At 40.8% G+C, this 22172-nt stretch overlaps 1 protein-coding gene across 6 annotated transcripts in view; it reads right to left on the minus strand.

Annotated features, from left to right (window-relative positions):
- Nucleotides 1-22172, minus strand: part of PAPPA2 (pappalysin 2) — a 271490-nt gene that overhangs the window by 72767 nt on the left and 176551 nt on the right. For 5 of the 6 annotated variants that reach the window (XM_021933974.2, XM_021933973.2, XM_021933976.2 and 2 more), the window contains 3 exons: nucleotides 10069-10240; nucleotides 6077-6254; nucleotides 4680-4893 (listed from right to left, as the gene is read on the minus strand). In XM_021933974.2, the coding sequence (XP_021789666.1) occupies nucleotides 4680-4893; nucleotides 6077-6254; nucleotides 10069-10240 (564 nt within the window). Of the gene's footprint in view, nucleotides 1-4679; nucleotides 4894-6076; nucleotides 6255-8433; nucleotides 9990-10068; nucleotides 10241-22172 lie in introns of those variants that run through there. The other variant, XM_021933984.2, reaches the window with a different exon arrangement.

The raw sequence follows: 22172 nt of genomic DNA on the forward strand, positions 1-22172 counted from the left end.
TACCCTCAAAAATAAAAAAGTCTCAAAGAGACGTGTTAAAATCTATCATGCAAAAGTGCTGCTACAAAAATTTTAAATAGAGAAGCCTTATTCTGGATCTTTCAGGAAAGCCAAAATTTCATAACTGATGTTAATCTAACAGGAACAAAAGTTTGACTAGACCAGTGCTTCTTGACCTTGGCTGTACATGGTAGCAACTTGGGGAACTTTGGAAAATACAGATGTCTGGACCCCACCCCCAGAGATTCTGATGTAATTGGTTTGGGGTGTGACCTGGACATTAGGATTTTTAAAATCTCCCTGGGTGATTCTCATGAGCAGCCAAGTATGAGAAGCATCTTTCTGGTGAGCTTGTTGAGAGGTAATCCTTTTTCTGTTACCGTTAACTTGCATAGAGTGGCACTAATCAGGCATAAATGTCTGTTGAATAAATAAAATTAAAACTGTCTTTGAAGAATGACCATTCTTTCTGTGTCGTTGAGATAATTGCTAGAAAAAAAAAAACTACATATATATGTTTAAAGTTCTCATTCACTCTAAAGCATTTGAAACAGGGATCTCTATTACCTCGTAAGAAAAATCTCTCCTCTTCTTCACTATTTTTAGCATCAACTTTCACATCAAAATTCTATCATAAGTTTGCATATAAATGCAGTGCTTTTACCCATTTAGAAAGTATTGAACACCTACCAGTAAATAACTAGTCATTGGGCACAAGATGCTAAGCGAAATATTCATGGTCTATTTGCCAGTAGAGATGAGTAACCAGATCATTTGTAATCAGTGAGATAAGTGATATCATCAGAGAAATTTGGTGTACAATGGCAGCCTATGAGAGGAGGCCTACAGTCTGGGGAGACCTGGTAAACTTCCTGGACAACGTCACACCTACACTAAAAATAAGAGAGTAAGAGTTAGTCAAGCAAAAGGTTACTGTCAGGGAGAGCTCTGGGAAGAAGGAATTCCATGTCTGAAGGCCCCGACTGCCATGGCTTCCATGAAGATATAAAAGAACTCCAGTAGTATTAGAGCCTATGCTAAGAAGGTTGTGTAAGAGCTGAAGGGAAGTGGTCTGCAGGGAAGATAGTCAGCAATGAGGCTGGAGAAATAAGCAAGGCCCTGCTAGATTGTGCAGGCACTGAAACTATCTTAATATTCAACTTTTTGCCCTTAAATAAAGTGGCAGGTAGGCTGGTCATTCATTTTCATGTGGGGAAATAACAAAACTGGATTTGAGGTTTTTGAAGGCCATTTTTGCTGCAAAGTGGTGAATATATTGAAGGGAAAAGGACTGGAGACAGAAAGATCAGTTCAGAGGTGAAAAATGATAATAGTCTATTATAGAGACTCGACAGCAGGGATGGAGAGAAACAAGCATATCTGAGTCAGTAAGATAATGACAGAGTTGATAACTGATTTGAGAGAAGGTAAAGGGCACTGAAGAGTCTCAGGTGATGTGCAGGCACCCGGTTCAACCAGCTCCACAGAACACAGAAAGATATGCATGTTTGAAAGGAATTATAATAGGCTCTGTTTTGCATAGTTAAGAGTTCAAGATGTAGACAGGATATCCAAGTGGCAACATCCATAGGCAGTTGGTCTTATGGGCCTTATGGCCCTTAAGGGAAGATACTATATTGGCAGGTATGAATTTAGGAACCATCAGCATGCAGATGGTAACTGAGGCTACAGGGTAATGAGCATCATGCCTGACAAGTTGGAAAAGAGAACTCAGACAAACATCAACTTTAAAGAAATGGGCAGAGGAATAAAAGCAGAAAAGGAAATCAAGGGTGGACAGACAGGAAGAAGGAACATGAATCAGGGAGCAAGATGGAAGAGAATCAAGGAAGAAGAGTTTCAAGAAGGAAGGTGTGGCCAACAACTCTATAACAAAGATCCTGACTCCATTTTTTGAGGTTGGACTGCCCAGGTCTTATTTATGTGTCTGTCTTTATTCCTAACCCAGAGACTGGCACAGAGCATGCAGGGGATGAATATGTCATCTGTGACGTCCCTGGGTAGAATGAGACAAAGCTGGAACAGGGATATCAGAAGAAGTCAAATCCAGCACTTACCATTCTTTTGTCTTGAAACCATTAACTTGAGAAGAAGCAGGAGGGGAATGTATTTGGCTGATATTTTAGTAATTGTTTTCTTCTTTTAAAAAAAGATGAACAAAAAGTAATATCTGGCATAGCATATGTTTTGAACTTCAAAGTTTGTAAAATGCTTTCACGACATTGCCCGACATTCAGCCTCAAAACAACATTGTTGGATATAAATAGTTACTACTTCCCACATTATAGATGCAAAAACTGAGATACATGGACGTTGAGTATTTTGCTCAGGGTCATGCAAACAAGTTGCAAATATAACCCTCAAAAAAATTTTTTTACTACACTGTACAGTAGCATAAAATTATCATGTGCCCATTCTCTCTGGATTGATTTCCCTTCTGCTTTTCTCAATTTCTTCTCTTTGTGCTTGCATGTCCTAGAAAGAAGTTGAGGGCCTCATTTGTACAATGCTGGGCTTTTTCCACATGCAAGGAACAAGGCTGACATAGTTCACTGAGTAAACATGAGCAGCAAGTGGCAGTGATTTATGCTAGACTTGCAAACTTCTGATTACCAATCCGCCACCTGCTATGTAAACAGGTGTAAAGTAAGATTTAATCAGCTTACATAACATGGTAAATAATTTAATCTTTCCTCAGCATGGTGCTTGTGAATGTCAACGTTTAAGCCCAAACTGATGCTGACATTGTGATGCAAGCATCTACTTTCTCAGTCAGAAAAGCTGTGTCCAAAAATGTCCCTCAAACCCAGAACTCCACCCAGAGTTCTAGGTGGAGGCCTCGCTTTTTCCCAACATAAAGCTGAGACATGGCCCAGAAAACTGGTGATGATCTTGCTGTCTTTAATTCCTCCCGGTCCTGAGACATTTCTCTGGCCCCTGGTCATTTATTCTTCATGGTACTATTCTGCAGATATCTGAGGTGGCTGCTGGTGTGAAAAAAGAGGCAAGACTAGAGAGAAAAAAAGCAAGAAAACAGCAGCCTTCAGGGTAATTGTAGTAACGTTTTCACTTGAAGATTACCTGGGTACTCACTGTCTATGCAAATTGCCTCTAGATGCTATGAAAATCACATGAAAATATGCTCTTGGTTGTCAAAAACTGTTTACTGCATCTGCTAGAGACCACTGAACCAGGGAGTGTTGCCTCCTATGAATTTTTCATCAGTATTGTTTATGTTCTAATCAGCCTGGCCCTTCCCTCTGGTGGAAAGGGCAGGGTATGGGCTTGCTCTTCCCCTCCCACTTATGAGCCTGGGCCTTTTCTAGAGTGGAAGGCCCTGGGAGAGGCCATTGCTCTATTGGCCAAATGTTAACATGGTTGAGAGATCAACTAGAGAAAGGGTAAATGGGAGTCAGATAGCTTCCTGATTTTTTTTTTCTGTCCCTTTAGACCATCCTAGCTTACAAGCAAAGGTTGTATGCCCCGGCACCACTGGTAATACCATGGCTAGGATTTTGTTAGTTCAAAAACAAAATCTTAAAAGAATACATATTGACAGGCTTTGAACTAATGTAGCTAGGTAAGTGCTAGGTAAGAAACAGATTTGGTTTCTCCTGTAGCTACATAATTTATGGTAGAGAAAGAATAGCTACTATTTCCTAAATGCAAGGAGTTTCTTTCCCTGAAAGTTTTTTGTTCACTCAGAAAAAGTTTCTTTTTCTGAAACCATTTATTGAGTAATTGGCACAAGCCAGGCACTGGGCTGGATATTGAGTTAATCTTGAGTTGGATATTGAGTTGAAGGTTGAATTATCTTTCAACTCAATACTGATGAAAGCATTATTCTAAACTTAAAAGGATAAGAAGGAGACCTAGAAGAAAGGAAGGAGACCAAGACCCAAGGAGTTAAGTAACTTGCCTGAGGTTACTCAGCTGATAAAGGGGAGATGAGGATTTGAACCCCAAGATGACTCTAGTGGAAGCCCTTCCTCTTAAAATTACATTATAAAGTTTTTGTTCTTTCAGATACCCCATGACATTGGAAGAAAAGTGTTTCTGGCCACAGGTCTAGGAGTGCACATACTTAAAATTCAGGAAGGAGAAAGCAGAAAGACATAATAACAATATTAATAGCCAGTTGAGTTTTATATTTTTAAAGTAAATATACTGAATTTTATGTTTTATTCATATCATTCATTTAGTTCCTACATCAGCCCTAACTGGTAGATATTTTTTTTTGTTATCATCATCCCCTTTTTATAGAAAGAAAATTGAGGCAGAGAAAGGAATTTTCCCAATATCCACAGCTCATAAGGGTCTGCACTGGGGACCAGGCCAGGCCTGCAGTTGTAAACTGGACTGACGAGTATAGGCCGACACAGAGTTGGATTCAGGTGACACATACAACACTTGGGATGCTGCTAACTCCTACTTTCAGGGAAAGCGATCATTAGGGCAGAAATTATTTTAAAAAGTACCCAAGTGAGACTGTGGGATCTTCTATGGGACAGAATACATTTACAGAAAGCACAGCAGGTCACCTACCTGTCGTGACTGGAGAATATAGTCCTGCAGGTAAAGAGAGATCATACAGAAAAACAAACATAACAAGCAGCGAGGTAGGTAGAACTCCAAAGACCAGGAACAATTCAACTTACTTCCTGACTTTACCCTCTGCACTTTCTGCCACATAGTACCCTGGTTTGCATTCATATTTGCAGATGGTGCCCACGTCATGGTTGTCCTGGAGGCAGTGAGGCAGGAGCAAGTTGGCATTCAGTATAACAGGGGGAGCATCACACTCCAACTTGCAGTAGACTTCAGGGAGAGACCAGAGACCATCTTCAAGACATGTCAGCCATGGGCTCAGTCCTGACTCCAAGAGAGAGAAGCACAAGATGCTTAGAACAGAGAGCCCAGAAAGATAATCATAGCAGATGAAATAAAAACCTCTCAACTTACTGGTGTCTTTCAAAAGTCACATTATTCTTTCTTGAGTAGCATCTCAAAAATCCCATGTCAAATGTTTGTCCTACATCTTTTTACTTATAGAGCATCCAGTGTGATGCTCTTACATAAAACAGAGGTCAGATAAATATTTCTTGACCCAAATGAAAGAAGGGCTACCAACTAAATCATTACTTCTTTTCCTACCTACAAATAATAAAAAATATAGCAGTGATGGTATCATGGAAAGCATTAAAATAATAATAGATGACACTTTTATAGTGCTTATTATATGCCAGGCACTGTTCTAAGCATTTTACATGTATTAACTTGTGTAAACTTCAAACCTCAAACAACCCTATGAAATAGATCCTATTATTATCCCCTATTATGCAGATGAGGAAATTGGGGATTGGTAACTTGCCCGAATTAGTAAGGGGCAGAATCAGGGTTTGAACAGAGGCAGTTTGGATGCAGAGTTCTGTATTTAAACACTATACTATATGCCTTAGTACGATTCATGGTTTCTCCAAATGCAATCCATGAACTACTCACCATAGCATCATTATCTCACCCCAGACTCACTAAGCAAGAATCTCTTGGAAAAGGTTCAGGAATCTGCAATTATAGCAAGCCTCCTGAGTCATTATTAAGCACACCAAAGTCTGAGAAGCCATCAGTTAGAGCAGGCTCCACCCCATCTTTATCTCTAACCAGCACTAAAGCCAGGGACAAAGTCATACATTACTCAAAGGATGGTTGTTAAATATTAAATTTTAAAATGTACACAATAGATTGTATCTTGATTATGAATATTATCAGGACAACCATTCTAGTAGGCTTGTCTCTGGGGTACACATCATCAAATAAAAATAGAGGAAAGTCTAAGATTCCTTCATTCATGAGAACCTGAGCCAGTGCATCCTTTCAAGTAGTTGGGGACAAAGAGTGGTGTTGCCCTTTGGGACTTTTCCGGAGTTATCAGAAGATGGTGACACAGTGGAGCAAATGGGAAAGGTGTTGGCGTGATGAAAAGAGTCCCAAACTACCCTCAAGAGTGAGGGATGGAAGAGAACTTGCATACAGTTCCTGGTTGACCAGACAATACCTTGCAGCTTGGCTGGTGGGACACAAGAGATTGAGCAGCGTTTCAGAAAGTTGGTTCCCTCTGAGCAGGAGAAGTTTGCATAGTTCACTAAAGACAGGTCGGGAACACCACAGTCCACGGGAAGGCAGCTCACATTCTGGTCCCAGTGCCCAGAAGAACATGTGAGCAGAATTTCCTTCTAGAAACAGAGAAATTGCTTCTGTCAAAGTCACAATAAAAGGCTTATGAGAGTAGTTTCCAGGCTTTAGAAGAGTCTTGGTGATTATCTGTCTAAACATTTAAAACAGGACAAATTATTTTGCCTTTCTCCCTCTTCAGGCCTCATTGTTTTAATATACATTCTTACAATACTCAGTATGATGCTGATAAAAGAAGGCTGCTAGTGCCAGAGAATCATGACATGGCAAGACTCCTTCAGGCCATCTCTGTTGTCTGCTTTCCAGTTGCTCCTCCAGACCTGTTCTCAACTCTTCTCCGCCCTGCTCTGGTCCAGAGAAACTGACCCCAGTGGATTTCATGCCTCTGACTTGTACTTGCATTCAGATCCAGGACACAGTGTCAGGAGCCTGGAGAGGGAGAGGGGAAGAGGGAGGCCAGGGTGCTGATTCTCCCCACTCTCTCCCAAGGGTCACTGCAGATTGGCTATATCTTCTGGAAGCCTGCTCCACATAGTTTCTGCTCCTTTTTCCTGTGATTCTGCACTCCTAAGGTAAACCTTTCAGGCCTAGGGGTGATAACTGAGCCCTTTCACCTGGGATACTGCACCATCTCCTTGTGATTTTCCTATATTCTGCCTACACATTTATGAGTGGTCCCTTGATTAAATTCTCTCAAATTGCCCACTTTTGAGTATGTCATCTGTCTCCTGCTGGCATTCTTATTAATAAGCCAACTGATAATGCTACTGAAAATAATTACCTCCACTGGGAATGGTGCTGAGAGTTAATGCATCTTCCAAACCTTGTAGTTAAATGTGAGAGATTCTAGCCATTTCCTAGGGCCTGCCATTTCAGTAAGGCAGCCCTAGAGCACACTGCTACTAATTCAATGAAGACATATTTATTGAGCACCTAGAAGGGCCAGGTCCTGTCCTAAACAAGATATCTTCCAGGAACTAAAAATCGACCAGGCAAGCAAATCTCATGTTGAAACAATTATTCAAAAACATGTGAAGGAGGAAGAATAGAAAGGAGAAAAAGAGGGAGGAAGGCAGAAAAGAAAGTAAAGAAGGAAATGTTAAGAGGTACATTTTTGTTTGTTATATCCTATCCCCTTCTGTAATGGTTAGAAAGAATGCCATATAAAGACTGCAAACCATAAAACAGAAGTAGAAAACTGAGATCAAGAAGAAAGAAAACATAAATATGCAACAATAAAGCCATATTGTATAATGCATGCTCCTGTATGATGGTACAACAGGAGCTGGAGGAGGAACTGCCATCCTCAGCCAGGGAGGACAGCATGTAGAAGTTCCACAGAAGAGGTAATACAGGATTGGCCTTTGAAAAATGATCAGGACTTCCCAGCAGTACACGGGGAGGTGGGAGAAGAAGGTGTCTAGGGTGGGGGGAATGTAACAAGCTAGGACCTGGAGACCTAGAAGCTTATCACTTGTTTGAAAAACGCACAGCCAACATTCTAGCTACTGGATTATCAAAGGTCAAAGGCAGAAAGGGGAGTTTCTATGGCTGAGTCAACCATCCTGCCAAGAAATCACAGTGGCACCAAAGCCACAGGTAAAATGACTGCTTAAGGCACCTATCACCCCCGACACCAACTCCTGGCTAGCTGCTCCTTCCTGGTTCCCAATGTTTCCCTGTTGCTTGCCAGAAGGACCCAATTCAAAGCCAGACACATTTTTCTGTTTAGTTTCGGTTCTTGTGTCAACAAAAAGCAATATCCCCACTGTCTTGTGATCACGAGCAGGGATTGTATAATTTCCTTCATGGGGCCAGCCTCAGGTGACAGCACATTTGGTCAGCTGGAGAGTGCCATTGCTGACTGCGCCAAGTGGTTGGCAAACGGCGAGCTCCCACCCTTCTCCCAGCCCAGATGCTGCCCCTCACTCACTTAACACAGCATGCAAGTCTGGCTCTAACTACAACGAGCCACTATCACTTAAAGAATGCCTCTCCAGACTGGGGGCAGTGGCTGACATCTGTAATCCCAGCACTTTGGGAGGGCGAGGTGGGCAGATCACAAGGTCGGCAGATGGAGACCATTCTGGCTAACACAGAATGAAACCAAATACAAAAATTAGCCGGGCATGGTGGCATTCACCTGTAGTCCCAGCTACTCAGGAGGCTGAGGCAGGAGAATCGCTTGAACCCGGGCGGTGGAGATTGGGAGGTTGCAGTGAGCTGAGATAGTGCCACTGCACTGCAGCCTGGGCAACTCGGTGACAGAGCAAGACTCTGTCTCAAAACAAACAAACAAGCAAACAAAAAATGTCTCTCAAAATCTGCATATATTGCATATATCGCCTAGTGCTTCTCCTGTCTCTGTTAGGTATTGTCCATTTTGTTTTGAATTTGCTTCTAATTTTAACGCATTAAATATGTTGTCTTTTCTTCTCTCCCCTTCTTCACCTATCACATGAGTAGATTCAGTCCCTGCATTTTTTTCCAGTCTTTTTATTTCTTTTCTGGAGTGGACATTCCTTTGCCTGAGTTGAGATGGGTGAACAACAGGTAATAAGGGCTCTGCCATCCTGACTAAAGCATCACAGACCAAGAAGTTGGTGCCTCAAGGTATATTAAACCTGTTTCTCTCTAGGCAGAAACTAAGCCAGCTGAAGCCAAAGTGCATACCTTTAAATCCTGACATCTCTAAGCAAGTGAAATTCTCCCACAGGTTCCCAACCTGTTAAGCAATCAATTGGCACAAAATAAAAAAAAAAAAAAAAATCAACTCTTGTAAGTCACTGATGTCTAGTTAACAGTTGTGTGTCCACTCTTTCCTTATGAGACCACATCTTTCTAGGTTTTTTTCCTCAAGCACCATCATCTCTTCCCTAGGGCATCCTTCTTCTATCTTATAATATGGTCATGTTTTCTAATGGCTGATATCACGTTTAAAATTTCTCTGTAGGGAATTGAACTCTCTAAAGGAAAGATGGAAAACAGAATTCTTAGTTGAGAATACATGATCATGCTCATAATACTGACAATGGTTAGAGTGCTATGTACCTATCATTTTGCTAAAAGCATTTACATTATTTCCCGTCATTATCATAACTCAATCAGATAAGCACTCTGTTCTAATCATTTTAAAATGTGAAAACAAGCTTAAAGAGATTAATTTGTTTTGCTTATTTTTTAATCCAAAGTTACACATCTTATATACAGTGGAGCCAAAATTTAATTCTGATCTGTCTCCTGAGCCATCCTGTTAATCTACATATTCTACTACCTCCAGACCAGCTTGAAATTCTGAAAATGGTGCTGTAGAAATTTGAAATGAAGCTTGTAGAAATTTGGAAAATTTGGCCAGAGTTAGAATCATGACAGAATCTCTGCCTCAGTAACAGCTTTAATGCTTCTGGGGAGAAAATCAGATTCTATTTCTTCAGTCTTTTTGTTGGAGGGTTGTTGCGGGGTGGGTGGACAGTGTGAACCACAGACATGCTGATTACAACCGATCTTTCCTGAAAATTACAGACAAGTCTGAACTTTGGCATTCTCATCTTAAAGGTAAAAGGAGGGAAAATAATTTCTGATAGAAAGACAAACAAGGGAGAAGAACAGAATAAGCACTCCCATTTACTGCCCACCTTAGGAGAAATTTAAAACCCACTTAATCAGCACTGTACATACTTTTATATACCTTGCATTTCTATTAGGCCATCCTTCTTTCTGCTTGCTAGAGCCCCCATGTTTTCCTTTCAAATGGCTTAAAAACATCTGCTCTTTCCCTGTGGAGCCAGAGAGAAGAGCATGAATACCCCCCCTTCCCAGGAACTTGGTCCTGGTGATCATGATCTTTCCACTCACCTGCATGGGCCTGATGTACTGCCCACCGCTGGCCTGAAGGGCAAATCCCCTTTGACAAGTGATAGCACACTTCATGAGACCTGGGCCTATAGAGGTACAGTTCACCACATCGGCGTGATCAAGCAGCAATGACGGACAGCTGTCCTGCTTCCCACAGGGCTGATGGACACAGCTAGGATGAGAGAAACAGAAGCATCTTAGGACTCGTTGAGAACCAGTAAGGAGCAGCGATGACTTTGCAGCTCTGTCTGGGAGGGCTCCTAAACCAGAGAGAACAATTTTCTCCAAAACCGATATTTAACTCATCCCCTTTTTGCTCTACTACCCAACACCATGCAGCAAATAATAAACATAAAAACTAACAGCTAACAAGTAACGGTTAGCTGAATTTCTATGGCTTTTTCTTCCAGAAGGATCAAATAGTGATGAAATGAGGTGGAGAACATATTCCGAGAGTTCTGCATGGTTCAGAAATGAACAGATCATGGGATGACACTCAAAATATTTAACAACCAGTACTGCTGGGTCCCAAGCAATTAGAACAAATCCAGAACAAAGCTCAGGAGTGAAATCTGAAGGCCCCTAGTTATGTCAGGCATCAGTCTTTCAAATGTTTGATCACAAGGTGACACAGAAGGCCACGTCTGAAGGGCCTAGGTTTCTGAGATGACAGAAAGGCAACACCAATTTACTGATTGGTATGGAAATATTTTGACAACTGCTAAAGCCATAGCAGTACATACCACTGAAGAGTAGCACAGACTCAGCAGAAATGGAACCGGTTACTGGAAGAGGAAACTCACACATCTTGAATCCATGTCCCATGCTTAACTTATGCTAGATGCTTCCACAGACATCCTCTCAGCAGAGAACTGCTATCTTGGATTGCCAGGGCCAATCTAGACTCAGCCTGGACCATAACAGCAGCAAGAATACACTGGAGCAAAATGAGTGTCACCCTCTTGCCATGGCAGAACCATGGAGGTTAATAATAAGGGCATTAGCCTCAGGCTCTCTGGAACTGAATCCTGGACCCATCATTTACCACCTGTTTGATTTGGAGTGAGTTATTCATTCCCAAGTGTTTCAGCTTCTTCCCCTATAAGATGGGGATAATTATGGCAACCTCACAGAGTTGTTATTCCTCTACTGCTTCACTGCAGAAGGCCTCAGTGGTCTGTTTGCTGTTAGTCACCCCATTTTTTTGTTCTCCCATTTCAGTACCTTTGCTCAATTTGTTGAGATTTCTACAAGGCCTTCTGCTATGGTTTGGATATGGTTTGTTCCAAAAAACTCATGGTGAAATTTGATTCCCAATGTGGCAGTTTTGGTAGGTGGGGCCTAGTGGAAGGTATTTGGGTCATGAGGGCAGATCCCTCATGAATAGCTTAGTGTTGTTTTCATGGTGGTGACTGAATTAGTTCTCACTGGAATAGGTTAGTTCCCATGAGAGCAGGTTGTTATAAAGTCAGGGTGCCTCTCAAATTTTGCACCTTTGCATGTGTTTGCTTCTGCTATGTATGACACAACAAGAAAGCTGAGCAGATGCCAGCGTCATGCTTCTTGCACTTCCAAGACTATAGAACTATGAGCTAAATGAATCTCTTTTCTTTAAAAATTTCCCACAATCAGGCATTTGGTTATAGCAACACAAAATGAGCTAAGACACCCTCCTTCTCAGAGTCCCTTCAGATGCCCTCTTCCTTTGAACTTCCCAGTGAGATTTAAAAAGTAACTCACTTCTAGCATTTCTTTTGCTTTATGTTGTGTTATAGTCATGTATGCATTTTCTCATTCTTTAATCAGTGAATTAACTTATTTATCCTTTTATTCACAAGGTAATTAGTACATGAGTGTCTCCTAAATGCTCAATGTCCCAACCAGATTATGGACATTTTGAGGAGGAAAACTGGCTCTTACCCACTTTACATTAAACACATGACTTGCTGTAGTCGACACAATAAAAATTTGCCAAATTAAGATTGTTCATGTTATAGACAGCAAAGTCAGTCCTTGGCTATCAAAATGAGAAATTTGTTAAATGTTATAATGACAAATAGGGATCTGAAATATGAAAATATCATTAAACACTGATTCAACCATCTTTCTCCACTCATTCATTAATAAGCATTTACTGAGCACTTTCTGTTGGGAAGGCATTGATCTGAGTACCAGTGGTATAAGAACCATACTCTTAGGGAATACATAGTCTAGTATGGAAGACTAACAAGATATTTTCTTGCTCTTGATGTTGTTGTCCCTGGTGCTAATTATTAGCCCAAAAGATATGACTACTATGAATCTTGTCATCAATAGTGTGCTCTGTTTCCCCCTGAATTGTGTTAGTGGTCAACTATTCTATCAAAGATCTGGGCAATGATATGAGAAAGTAGAATAAACATCATTGAATATGCACCTACTACCTTGAAATAATTGAGTCTTGACTTAAAAAGCACTAGCCCCAAAAGGATGGATTCAAACTAAACATGCTAAAGTTGTTGACCCTGCTCTTATGGCCTTGGGATTTAAATTATATGCCAACGATACTCTCATTTCTTTTCTCTATGTTTATTATGTATAAGTTGGAAGAATTGGAGGTGATCGGTGTGAAGAAAACGTTTTCACAAGTTTAAGCCCTGGTTATTTCCTGTGATGATGAAGTATCCATTCTGAGACCTGATGAAGGAAGAAAAATATAAGGTGGGGGTTGTTAATGAGTCAGCCTCAATTCCCCAAATTCAATGCTGATATGCAATGTAGGAAATACATTTTTGTCTCCAAATATTTACTTAATCTATCTGACAAGGAAGCTAAAATCTGACTATCCTTTATGAAATGTGATCACGATGCTTCATTAGTGATGCTAAAGAACTCCAGTTCTCTAGATGCCACATGCCACGGATGTTCCAAACGTAATCTCTTCTTCAGCATGCTAAACAGGAAGTACTGGAAAACAGAGAGTCATTAATACTCTCGTCCACATCAGTTTATTGGAAAGAAGTTAGGGTGAAAAGAGCAAGTGCTGTTTTGAGTGACTTCGTCCAATTAATCCATGCCATCATTGAAGACAAATACATGTTGAGACACGACACAAAACAAATGCTCTGAACGAGCCTCCCTCCATCAAAATGGGAACTACTATTGTTATGACTGCCAGTGTGAGAAGTCCATCCAGCAGGAGCAGCAAGGGAGGAAGAATGAGACAGGGGAGAATATGAGAGGGGAAAGTGGCATGAAATAAGACCAACACCAAAAAAAAAAAAAAAAAAAAAGAAAAGAAAAGGACCAAACCCAGACCTGTTTATGAAGTGAGAAATGGTTTTAGGGCAGCTGCTGCAAATTCTTTCACTAGCTTATATTTCCATTTGCTTCCTTTTTAAGGAATTTGTTTTATGAGGACGGAGTTTGTCAGGTCGTTAGCTTCTGATGGCATCTGGTACCAATTGTAGACTTCTCTCCCTTGCACCCCAACCCCAAAAGCCCTTTTGGGTTTCTCTTCCACTACAAACACTGCTTCTCTGAGTGAGGTTGTTGTGTTCTCCATTATCGCACCCTCCCAGTACATTCTCCTCTCTACCTAATGCTACATAAGTACTAAAAGTAATTCATCTTAAAACTCAAAAGCTTTCCTCTTATGGTCTTTGGACAAACCTTACTGAAAGTGGCAGAAGTGAAGCCTTACAATGCCCCAGAGAAGTGGGAAGTTAGGTATTTATCTTGGTTTGACATACAAGGAAACTAAAGCTGTTTGGAGACTGGCTGGAGGCCACACAGCGAGTCAGAGGAAAATCCTCAGGCTGGATCTCAGAGCCCTCACTCTCAGGGCCAGCCTAGACCACCGGGCCATCTCCCGTGGGATGAGGTTGCTTTCCTGTTGCTTTCTTCCCAATTCAGGAGCTAGCAGCAGAGGCCAGAGTGAGCCAAGGAGCTTCTCAGCAGGGCAGGCAAGAGAAAAACATTGCATATTTAATAGTCCCATAGTTTTGAGCAGTTCTCTTTTAAATAACAGTAAATCAAGTGATGATATTTGTCCAGCTGCCACTGTCTGCACGATGCCCTGCCCAGTGTGCATCCTCTTTTGGCAACACCCTCTCTCTTTCCATCTATGTTTCCAGCTCTTTCCCCACCCCATTACAATGTGTTCTCAGGTAAGAATATGATGTACCCAGTCAGATGTGATTCGCAGGTATTTCCATCTTAACAAGAGTCAGTGTTTTAAGCCAAATGATTTTTTCACAAGGGAGGTTTAAGTCAGTAGGTCTTTACAAATCATACTATGTGGATGACCACCTACACATAACCCTAGCTTTGCTCTTTACCTCTCCACTCTCATAAGCCTCTACTCTCTTTCTCCTGGTCTTCACTTCCAGTGCCATTGTGTTATAAGGTTTTAAAACATGCTTTTGGTTGAGGAATTTCTGTTCAAAATGTATGTTAACCTTTGGCTATCATTCTCTTGTACAGAACCTGCCTGTGGGCACCCAGGCACAATCCTAGCAATGCCCTGCAATAATGATGTGTGTTTTTCCCTTGCTAGTTGTGTACATGAATGATGCCTGTACTTGGGAAGCCTCTGTTGGCATACTCCCTTAAGAGTGGCCCTCTTATTCCACGAGGCAGGCTTTACCATAGCTGTGCATTAGACTCACTTAGGAAGCTTTTTAAAAAATTTACTCGTGCTCTATCCCCTGAAAATGTTGATTCTGTAGGCCTGCAGGGGGATTCCAGAATTTGATGTTTATAAGTTTCAAAGTGTTGATACTCACTAGGAGTAAAGCTCAACCCCATAAAGATCTAGATATATGTAACCTGAAAGATATGTCAATAAATTCTATAGGCCAAGACTGACTCCAGAAGGAGACATTGGCCTCACTGCTTCATCATTATGTTTTATTATATTAAACTCAAATTATCACAAAGAAGCCACAAGGTAGATCAAAAGCATAAAACATATCCCCTGTTCTGAAGAAACTTTGAATACAGCTGAAGAGAAAAAAATAATTAAATCATGTGTTACTGGTTATAAATTCATGGCTATTTCTGAGAAAGTTTTATTATTGAATTTGATGTGACTTTAATGAATGAACGCAATTTGGAAAGGCAAGAGATGCCTGGAAAGTTTTCTCCAGTTCTTTACAGACAGAACAAAGGAAAAGCAGAAATCTCAAAACATGGATAAAAACACCATTTCCCCTAAAACTGTGAACTGAGGAAAATTCAGTGTGTGCAGATCTCTTAACTCCTGACTAACAACGTTAGATAATTCTATACTGAAAGGAGTCAACCTTTATATCGGAAGACAGACTTAGGGGCAGGTTCAGACTTAGGGGCAGGTTCCCAAAGTCTTCCTACATCTTTCAATAGTTAGCGAGGAACAGGGTAAGGTAGACACCAGAAAACAGACATCATTCTTTGCAGATAGAGTGGCCAGCCCCACCAACAAACTTTCCAAGAACTGTCCCCCAGAGAATGCCAAACCAGGCAGCTCTTTTAGTCGTCATTTTTTGAGACCATCACAGGGACATTGGCACAGCTTCCAACCCAAGTCCATATTTGCGGAGCTCAGTAGTTCCTAACAAATAGGCAAAGTCCTGTTATTCTGCCTACAGCTGCCCTGAAGCTTTGGTTCAGGGTTCCCCTGAGGGTCTGAGCCAACCTGAAAGAACTTCAGAAGGTTACAACAATACTTCAGAGTCGGTCAGAATCAGTACTAAAATCATTTTTTCTCCTATGTAAGAATGTGTGAAAGATTAAAGACTCCATTTCCTGATTGTGATGGAGGTGGGGGAGGGTGGGCATTTAACAACCATTTTAGAGGAACCAGAGCTCATTAAAATGGAAACAGATCTTAAAGAGAATTCAACTCAAATTTCTTGTATTAAATGAGAAAACTTAGCCCAAAAGAAATGATGCGATATTTCAGAACTTTCTGCAACACTAAGATTGTAATGTAACAACAAAGAAGCACTTAATTGGGTTTTAGCTCAGACTTAAAATCAGGGTGACATCAGCTCATAAACTTTTCTAAAGTCAATATCCACCCTCCTCCAGGCATTCATAAAAGTCTGATCACAACTTTTATCTAGCATCTAGCTTTGCTGAAGAGAAACTGGCATCTGTACCACACTTTTCAAGAAACAATACAGTGTGATGAAGAAAGTAGTAGACCAAGGCCACATGACTTGGGTTCTGGTCTTGGCTTGCCCCTGCTGGCCTCTAGGACCTTGGGCAAGTATCTTAACCATCCTGGCCTTCCATCTGCAAATTAGTAAAATGATGGGGTTGAACTGGCTTCTATCAAAGGGCCCTTCCAGCTTTAACATGGTATTGAGTTTCACAGATGAGGTGATGGTGGTATTGGGGTGGGAGTGCAGAAAACCCATGAACAGGCAGGATGTGGTAGAGAACTCAAGAAAGAGTTTCTCATAATCTTTCTTGCCAGTGTATTTTTTTAGCGTAATGTCCCAACTTTTCAGTTGTTTAGTTAAACAAAATATTGTAATTCATTTATCCAAGAAGTACCACCCCTGACTAAATAGCAATCCCAGAGGTCTTTCTAGAAACAGCTCTTTGAAGGTTAAGTAGTAAAACAGGATCAGATTTTTCTCTATTATTTTACTTCATTGTATTGATTCTTATGGAAATAAGAGGGTATGGGCTAAGAAGGAATACATGCTCTGAATTTGGCAGCAGATAGGAGTCGGATGTATAGAATGCACAGTGGACTGGATGAGACAGAGTCCTCATTTAATTTTCCCACCACCAACGGAAAACCAAACGTAACGACAATAACAGCATTCATCCTTAGATAGCTTTGCTATTTATCCAAACTAACAGAGAAAAAAAGTCTTGATTCTGACTCCCCATTCTGCTTCCTCCTCATCTGACTTCATCTCTGCTTTGTAGGACAGGAACCAGGTTAAATGTTAAATATATTTCCTTCTTGGGAGGACCAGTGCTGGTACTTTGAGGTGCTGAGAACCCTACTAACTGGGAAAATAAAATTAATTCAAGTTCTTCTCCTCTGAAGATTCTCATCTGAGGGAAACAGAGGAATCTCAGCAGTAATTCTGATTCTTCCTTCGCATGATAGAAAAATGTTGAATTATTATGCCAAACCGACTTCTCCTTCCATTCCTGTAACCTGGGAAAGTGGAAGTTTCTCTGCCCCTTTATTTAAGTCTCAGCACAGAGTTTGGCTCCTCAAAATAGATCTGTCAGGAAATGTCCATCTCTTCCTAGAATGTGACCTATCTGCAAGTTCAGAACTAGACTTGGAGGTCCCAGTGCTGGGCAAATTGCTTCACTCATTTTTGATTCTGGATATGGGCTTTGCCATGTTTGCCTGTAGATGGATTAAAGACTTAAATGTAAGACCCAAAACCATAAAAACCCTAGAAGAAAACCTAGGCAATACCACTCAGGACATAGGCATGGGCAAACATTTCATGAATAAAACACCAAAAGCAATGCCAACAAAAGTCAAAATAGACAAATGGGATCTAATTAAACTAAAGAACTTCTGCACAGCAAAAGAAACTACCATCAGAGTGAACAGGCAACCTACAGAATGGGAGAAAATTTTTGCACTCTACCCATCTGACAAAGGGCTAATATCCAGAATCTACAAAGAACTTAAACAAATTTACAAGAAAAAACAAACAACCCCATCAAAAGGTGGGCAAAGGATATGAACAGACACTTCTCAAAAGAAGACATTTATGCAGCCAACAGACATATGAAAAAATGCTCATCATCACTGGTCATCAGAGAAATGCAAATCAAAACCACAATGAGATACCATCTCATGCCAGTTAGAATAGTGATCATTAAAAAGTCAGGAAACAACAGATGCTGGAGAGGATGTCGAGCAATAGGAATGCTTTTACACTGTTGGCGGGAGTGTAAATTAGTTCAACCATTGTGGAAGACAGTGTGATGATTCCTCAAGGATCTAGAACTAGAAATACCATTTGACCCAGCAATCCCATTACTGAGTATATACCCAAAGGATTACAAATCATGCTACTATAAAGACACATGCACACGTATGTTTATTGTGGCACTATTCACAATAGCAAAGACTTGGAACCAACCCAAACATCCATCAATAATAGACTGTATAAAGAAAATGTGACACATATACACCAGGAATACTATGCAGCCATAAAAAAGGATGAGTTCATGTCTTTTGCAGGGACATGGATGAAGTTGGAAACCATAATTCTCAGGAAAATATCACAAGGACAGAAAATCAAACACTGCATGTTCTCACTCATAAGTGGGAGTTGAACAATGAGAACACACAGACACAGGAAAGAGAACATTACACACCAGGGCCTGTTGGGGGGTAGGAGGCTGGGGGAGGGATAGCGTTAGGAGAAATACCTAACGTAAGTGATGAGTTGATGGGTGCAGCAAACCAACATGGCACATGTATATCTATGCAACAAACCTGCACGTTGTGCACATGTACCCTAGAACTTAAAGTATAATAATAATAATAATAATAATAATAATAATAATAATATCATCTACAGGCCCCCTGTCTTTCTGAAGAGAAACAGATTTACATCACACAGCCAAAAGTGCTCTCTTTCAAAAGCCCTGTCTCTCACCAAGTTTCAGAACTCATGATTTTAACATAGATTATAAAATCTCTGGAATACCAAAGAAAGAATGAAAACAATTCAAACTGCAGACTACTATGCAGTTAATATGCTTCCTAGCACTTGCCCAGGGAAGCAGAATCATTTATTTTAAACGACAAAAAGATATGTATATATTAGCTGACCCTTGAACAACATGAGTCTGAACTTTGCCAGTCCACCTACATACATATTTTCTTCCACCTCTCCCACCCTTGAGACAGCAGAGCCAACCCCTCCTATTCTTTCTCCTCCTCAACCTATTCAACATGAAGACAATGAGGATGAAGATCTTTATGATGATTCCACTTAATAAATTGTAAATATGGCCAGGCGCAGTGGCTTACGCCTGTAATCCCAAAACTTTGGGAGGCCGAGGTGGGTGGATCACTTGAGGTCAGGAGTTCAAGACTAGCCTGACCAACATGGTGAAATGCCATGTATTAAACTACAAAATTAGCTGGGTGTGATGGCACATGCCTGTAATCCTAGCTACTTGGGAGACTGAGGCAGGAGAATTGCTTGAACCCAGGAAGTGGGCATTGCAGTGAGCCGAGATTGTGCTGCGCCATTGCGCTCCAACCTGGGCAACAAGAGTGAAACTCTCAAAAAAAAAAAAAAAAAAAAAAAGTAATAATAAGAAGAATTTGTAAATAATTTTTTTCTCATGATTTTCCTAATAAGATTTTTTCTCTAGCTTACAATATTATAAAAATAGAGTATGTAATATATTTGATATGTCAAATATGTGTTAATGGACTTTACGTTATTGGTAATGCTTCCAGCCAACAGTAGGCTTTCAGTAGTTAAACTGTGGGGAGGTCAAAAATTATGGGCAAATTTTTGACTATATGAACGTCAGTGGCCCTAATCCATGTGCTGTTCAAATGTCAACTCTACATGCTTTTCTCCTCCCAACACACATGATTTGCAAAGGCAGTAGCCATCTCCCTGTGGGGCACTTCCTAAAGAGCAATGATCACTGGCACCCTCCAAGGGACTGCACTGCTGACTCTCTCTCTATTATTTATTCCTGCACACAAATTAAGCTATTCACTAGGGAATGACACTTCCCCAACTACATTCATAGGCTGAGCCTGGGAAACTGTGAAACATGAAGAGTTAGGTGAGAACAACACAGCCCTGTGATGAAGTTTAATGGGCATAAGCTTCAGACTGTGTCGCTCCTAGAACAGTACCTACAGGGCAGGAAGACAGGGTAGCCTGGCTTCTCTGTGGGCTGTACATAAGCTATGGCTAAATGGAAGTCTTAAGGATTTGCGATCCAGCTCCTTGAATGGCTCTCAAATTCACATGCAGAAGTAAGAAGAACATAAAACACCTGTGGGGTCGCTTTGGGACTCTACCTCTCCCTATTTCTCCTTGGTTTATTTTCCTTGTAAATTTCTAGACTCCCCAACAGAAGCTTCATGTTGTTTCTGTCATCTTCTAATCCTAGAGTTTACCAGTCCTTGGTTGCTATCAGATTTGGAGTATTATTATCTTCTGTTCTTTTGCTCTTCCTAACCCGCTGGAGCCTTGCAACATTGATGGCTCATTTGCTTACGGAGAAATCAAGGGCTGAGGAAGGGAATAGACTGTGCTAAAATCATGAAGTGAGACTAAATTATGTAGACAAAAGTGAGAAGCAAGGGTCTGGGCATTGAGTTTGCTGCCACTTCAGTCTCCAGACTTCCTCTGCCGGCAGAGCTATGGTTGCACACAAAACCAGACACGGCCTGAGAGTCATTTCAACCAGAGCTTATGGTCAAATCTGTCTACAGCATCTGTCTCCTTGGCAGGCTGGCAAAATGACAGAACCTTGGAAATACTGGTTTCCTTTTATTTTCTGTGCTTTCTCCATCAGCTGCCATGAATACAGACTATACCAACAAGGCCAGTCCTGAGCAAAATTGGGAAGTAGGTGACATTTTTAATTCATCCCTCTTTTCAATACCACTTTTTTCTACTTCTCTTGTTCCCTAAAACTTCTAAATGGCTACCTTAGGTTACATTTCAGCAGGGCCATGGGGCTCATTTTTTGGATTATCAAAATCCATAAGAGAATACTTCTGTTATAAATAGTTGATAAAGACTTAAAACACTTTTATTTCTAGTATATAGTTATTTACTATTTTAAAGAGACCTCTGGAGTAGAGACTTAAAGAAAATAATTCTTAATGATGGAATTTCAGGGACTATGATAAGTCACTAGGGAGGAGTTGTTTTAAAATCAGTCTATTCCTTTGGGGGTGGACCTCAACCCTAAGTCTTCCTAAGCTGGTTTCACCTGTTCCTAGCATTTGATCCAATGCTTTCACTAGTTAGTTCTTAGAATGTGTCCCACTAAGAACAATCTCAGACAAAGTAGTTTCAATAAAGGCTATTCTGGAATTGTCTTAGTCATACTTCATTAAGCTCACCCAAAAGACCATGTCCATGGCCCCTTCATTTTTCCTCTATAACCTCATGAGTCAAAAAAAAAAAAAAGCAGTTGAAAAGGCTCAAATAGCTCACTGTGCCTCCCAAAGCCGACTTGTCATCCAGCCAGCCATCCATCATCTGCCGGGGGAATCAGAATCCTCTCCAGTGGGTTTTCCTTCTTCCTTCTTATTTTATGGACAAATCATTCTGGGAAAAGGAAGTTGGGCAAGAAAGCAAGGGAGCAATTGAGCAGCTATAATTCTTTCCTTGCTTAAAAGAAACTGTGTAGAAAATAAGAGACTCAATGTTAATTTGTTAAACTGCTTTGAGGCGGCAGATAATCAAATAAGTAGAAAGGCAATACATATTTCATTTCTATAGTGCCTTTCCCAGCAGCAAGAGAGAACATTTCCCGTCACTCAGGAACATTAAAAGGAAACCTGATGATAAAAATAAAAGATGAGGAGTCAAAAAATAAATGCTTTAAAATGCAGTTCCTAAGCCAAAAAAAAAAAAAAAAGGAGGAGCCTTCACATCTTGAGGCTATCAAAAGGGGTTCTACATAGGACTGAGCAGAGGAAGAAGAAGGCTGGAAAGGTTTGGAACCCAATCCAGGTGGAAGAGGAGGGAAAAGGGTTGGCATTTCAAATCTGAGCTCCAAATAATTGAAACACAATGGGAATCTGTAAAGCAGCAGCTGAGGGTTCCAGGGAAAAATAAAGCATGAAGCAGAATGACAGATAATAGAGATGAAATAATGCTATTCCCAAGACCAGACTCAGAGACTGATCACAGCAGGGATGGAATGGCCAAGTACTGAGCTGTGCCCTGGCTTCCTCTCCCTGGACTGGGGCTCAGACGTCCTATAAGCTAGCTCCAGCTCAATTTGTAACCTATAGTATAACCAAGAAGAAACATATTCACACCTGAGTCTCTACATCTCCTAAATGAGACAGCCACTTCCTCCCAGAAACGCTCTGGGGACTATTAAAGACATAAAAGTGAAGTTCTACGGAAAAGTTTCGATTCTTT

Source organism: Papio anubis, chromosome 1 (assembly GCF_008728515.1).
Source record: "Papio anubis isolate 15944 chromosome 1, Panubis1.0, whole genome shotgun sequence".
NCBI classification, from domain to species: Eukaryota; Metazoa; Chordata; class Mammalia; order Primates; family Cercopithecidae; genus Papio; species Papio anubis.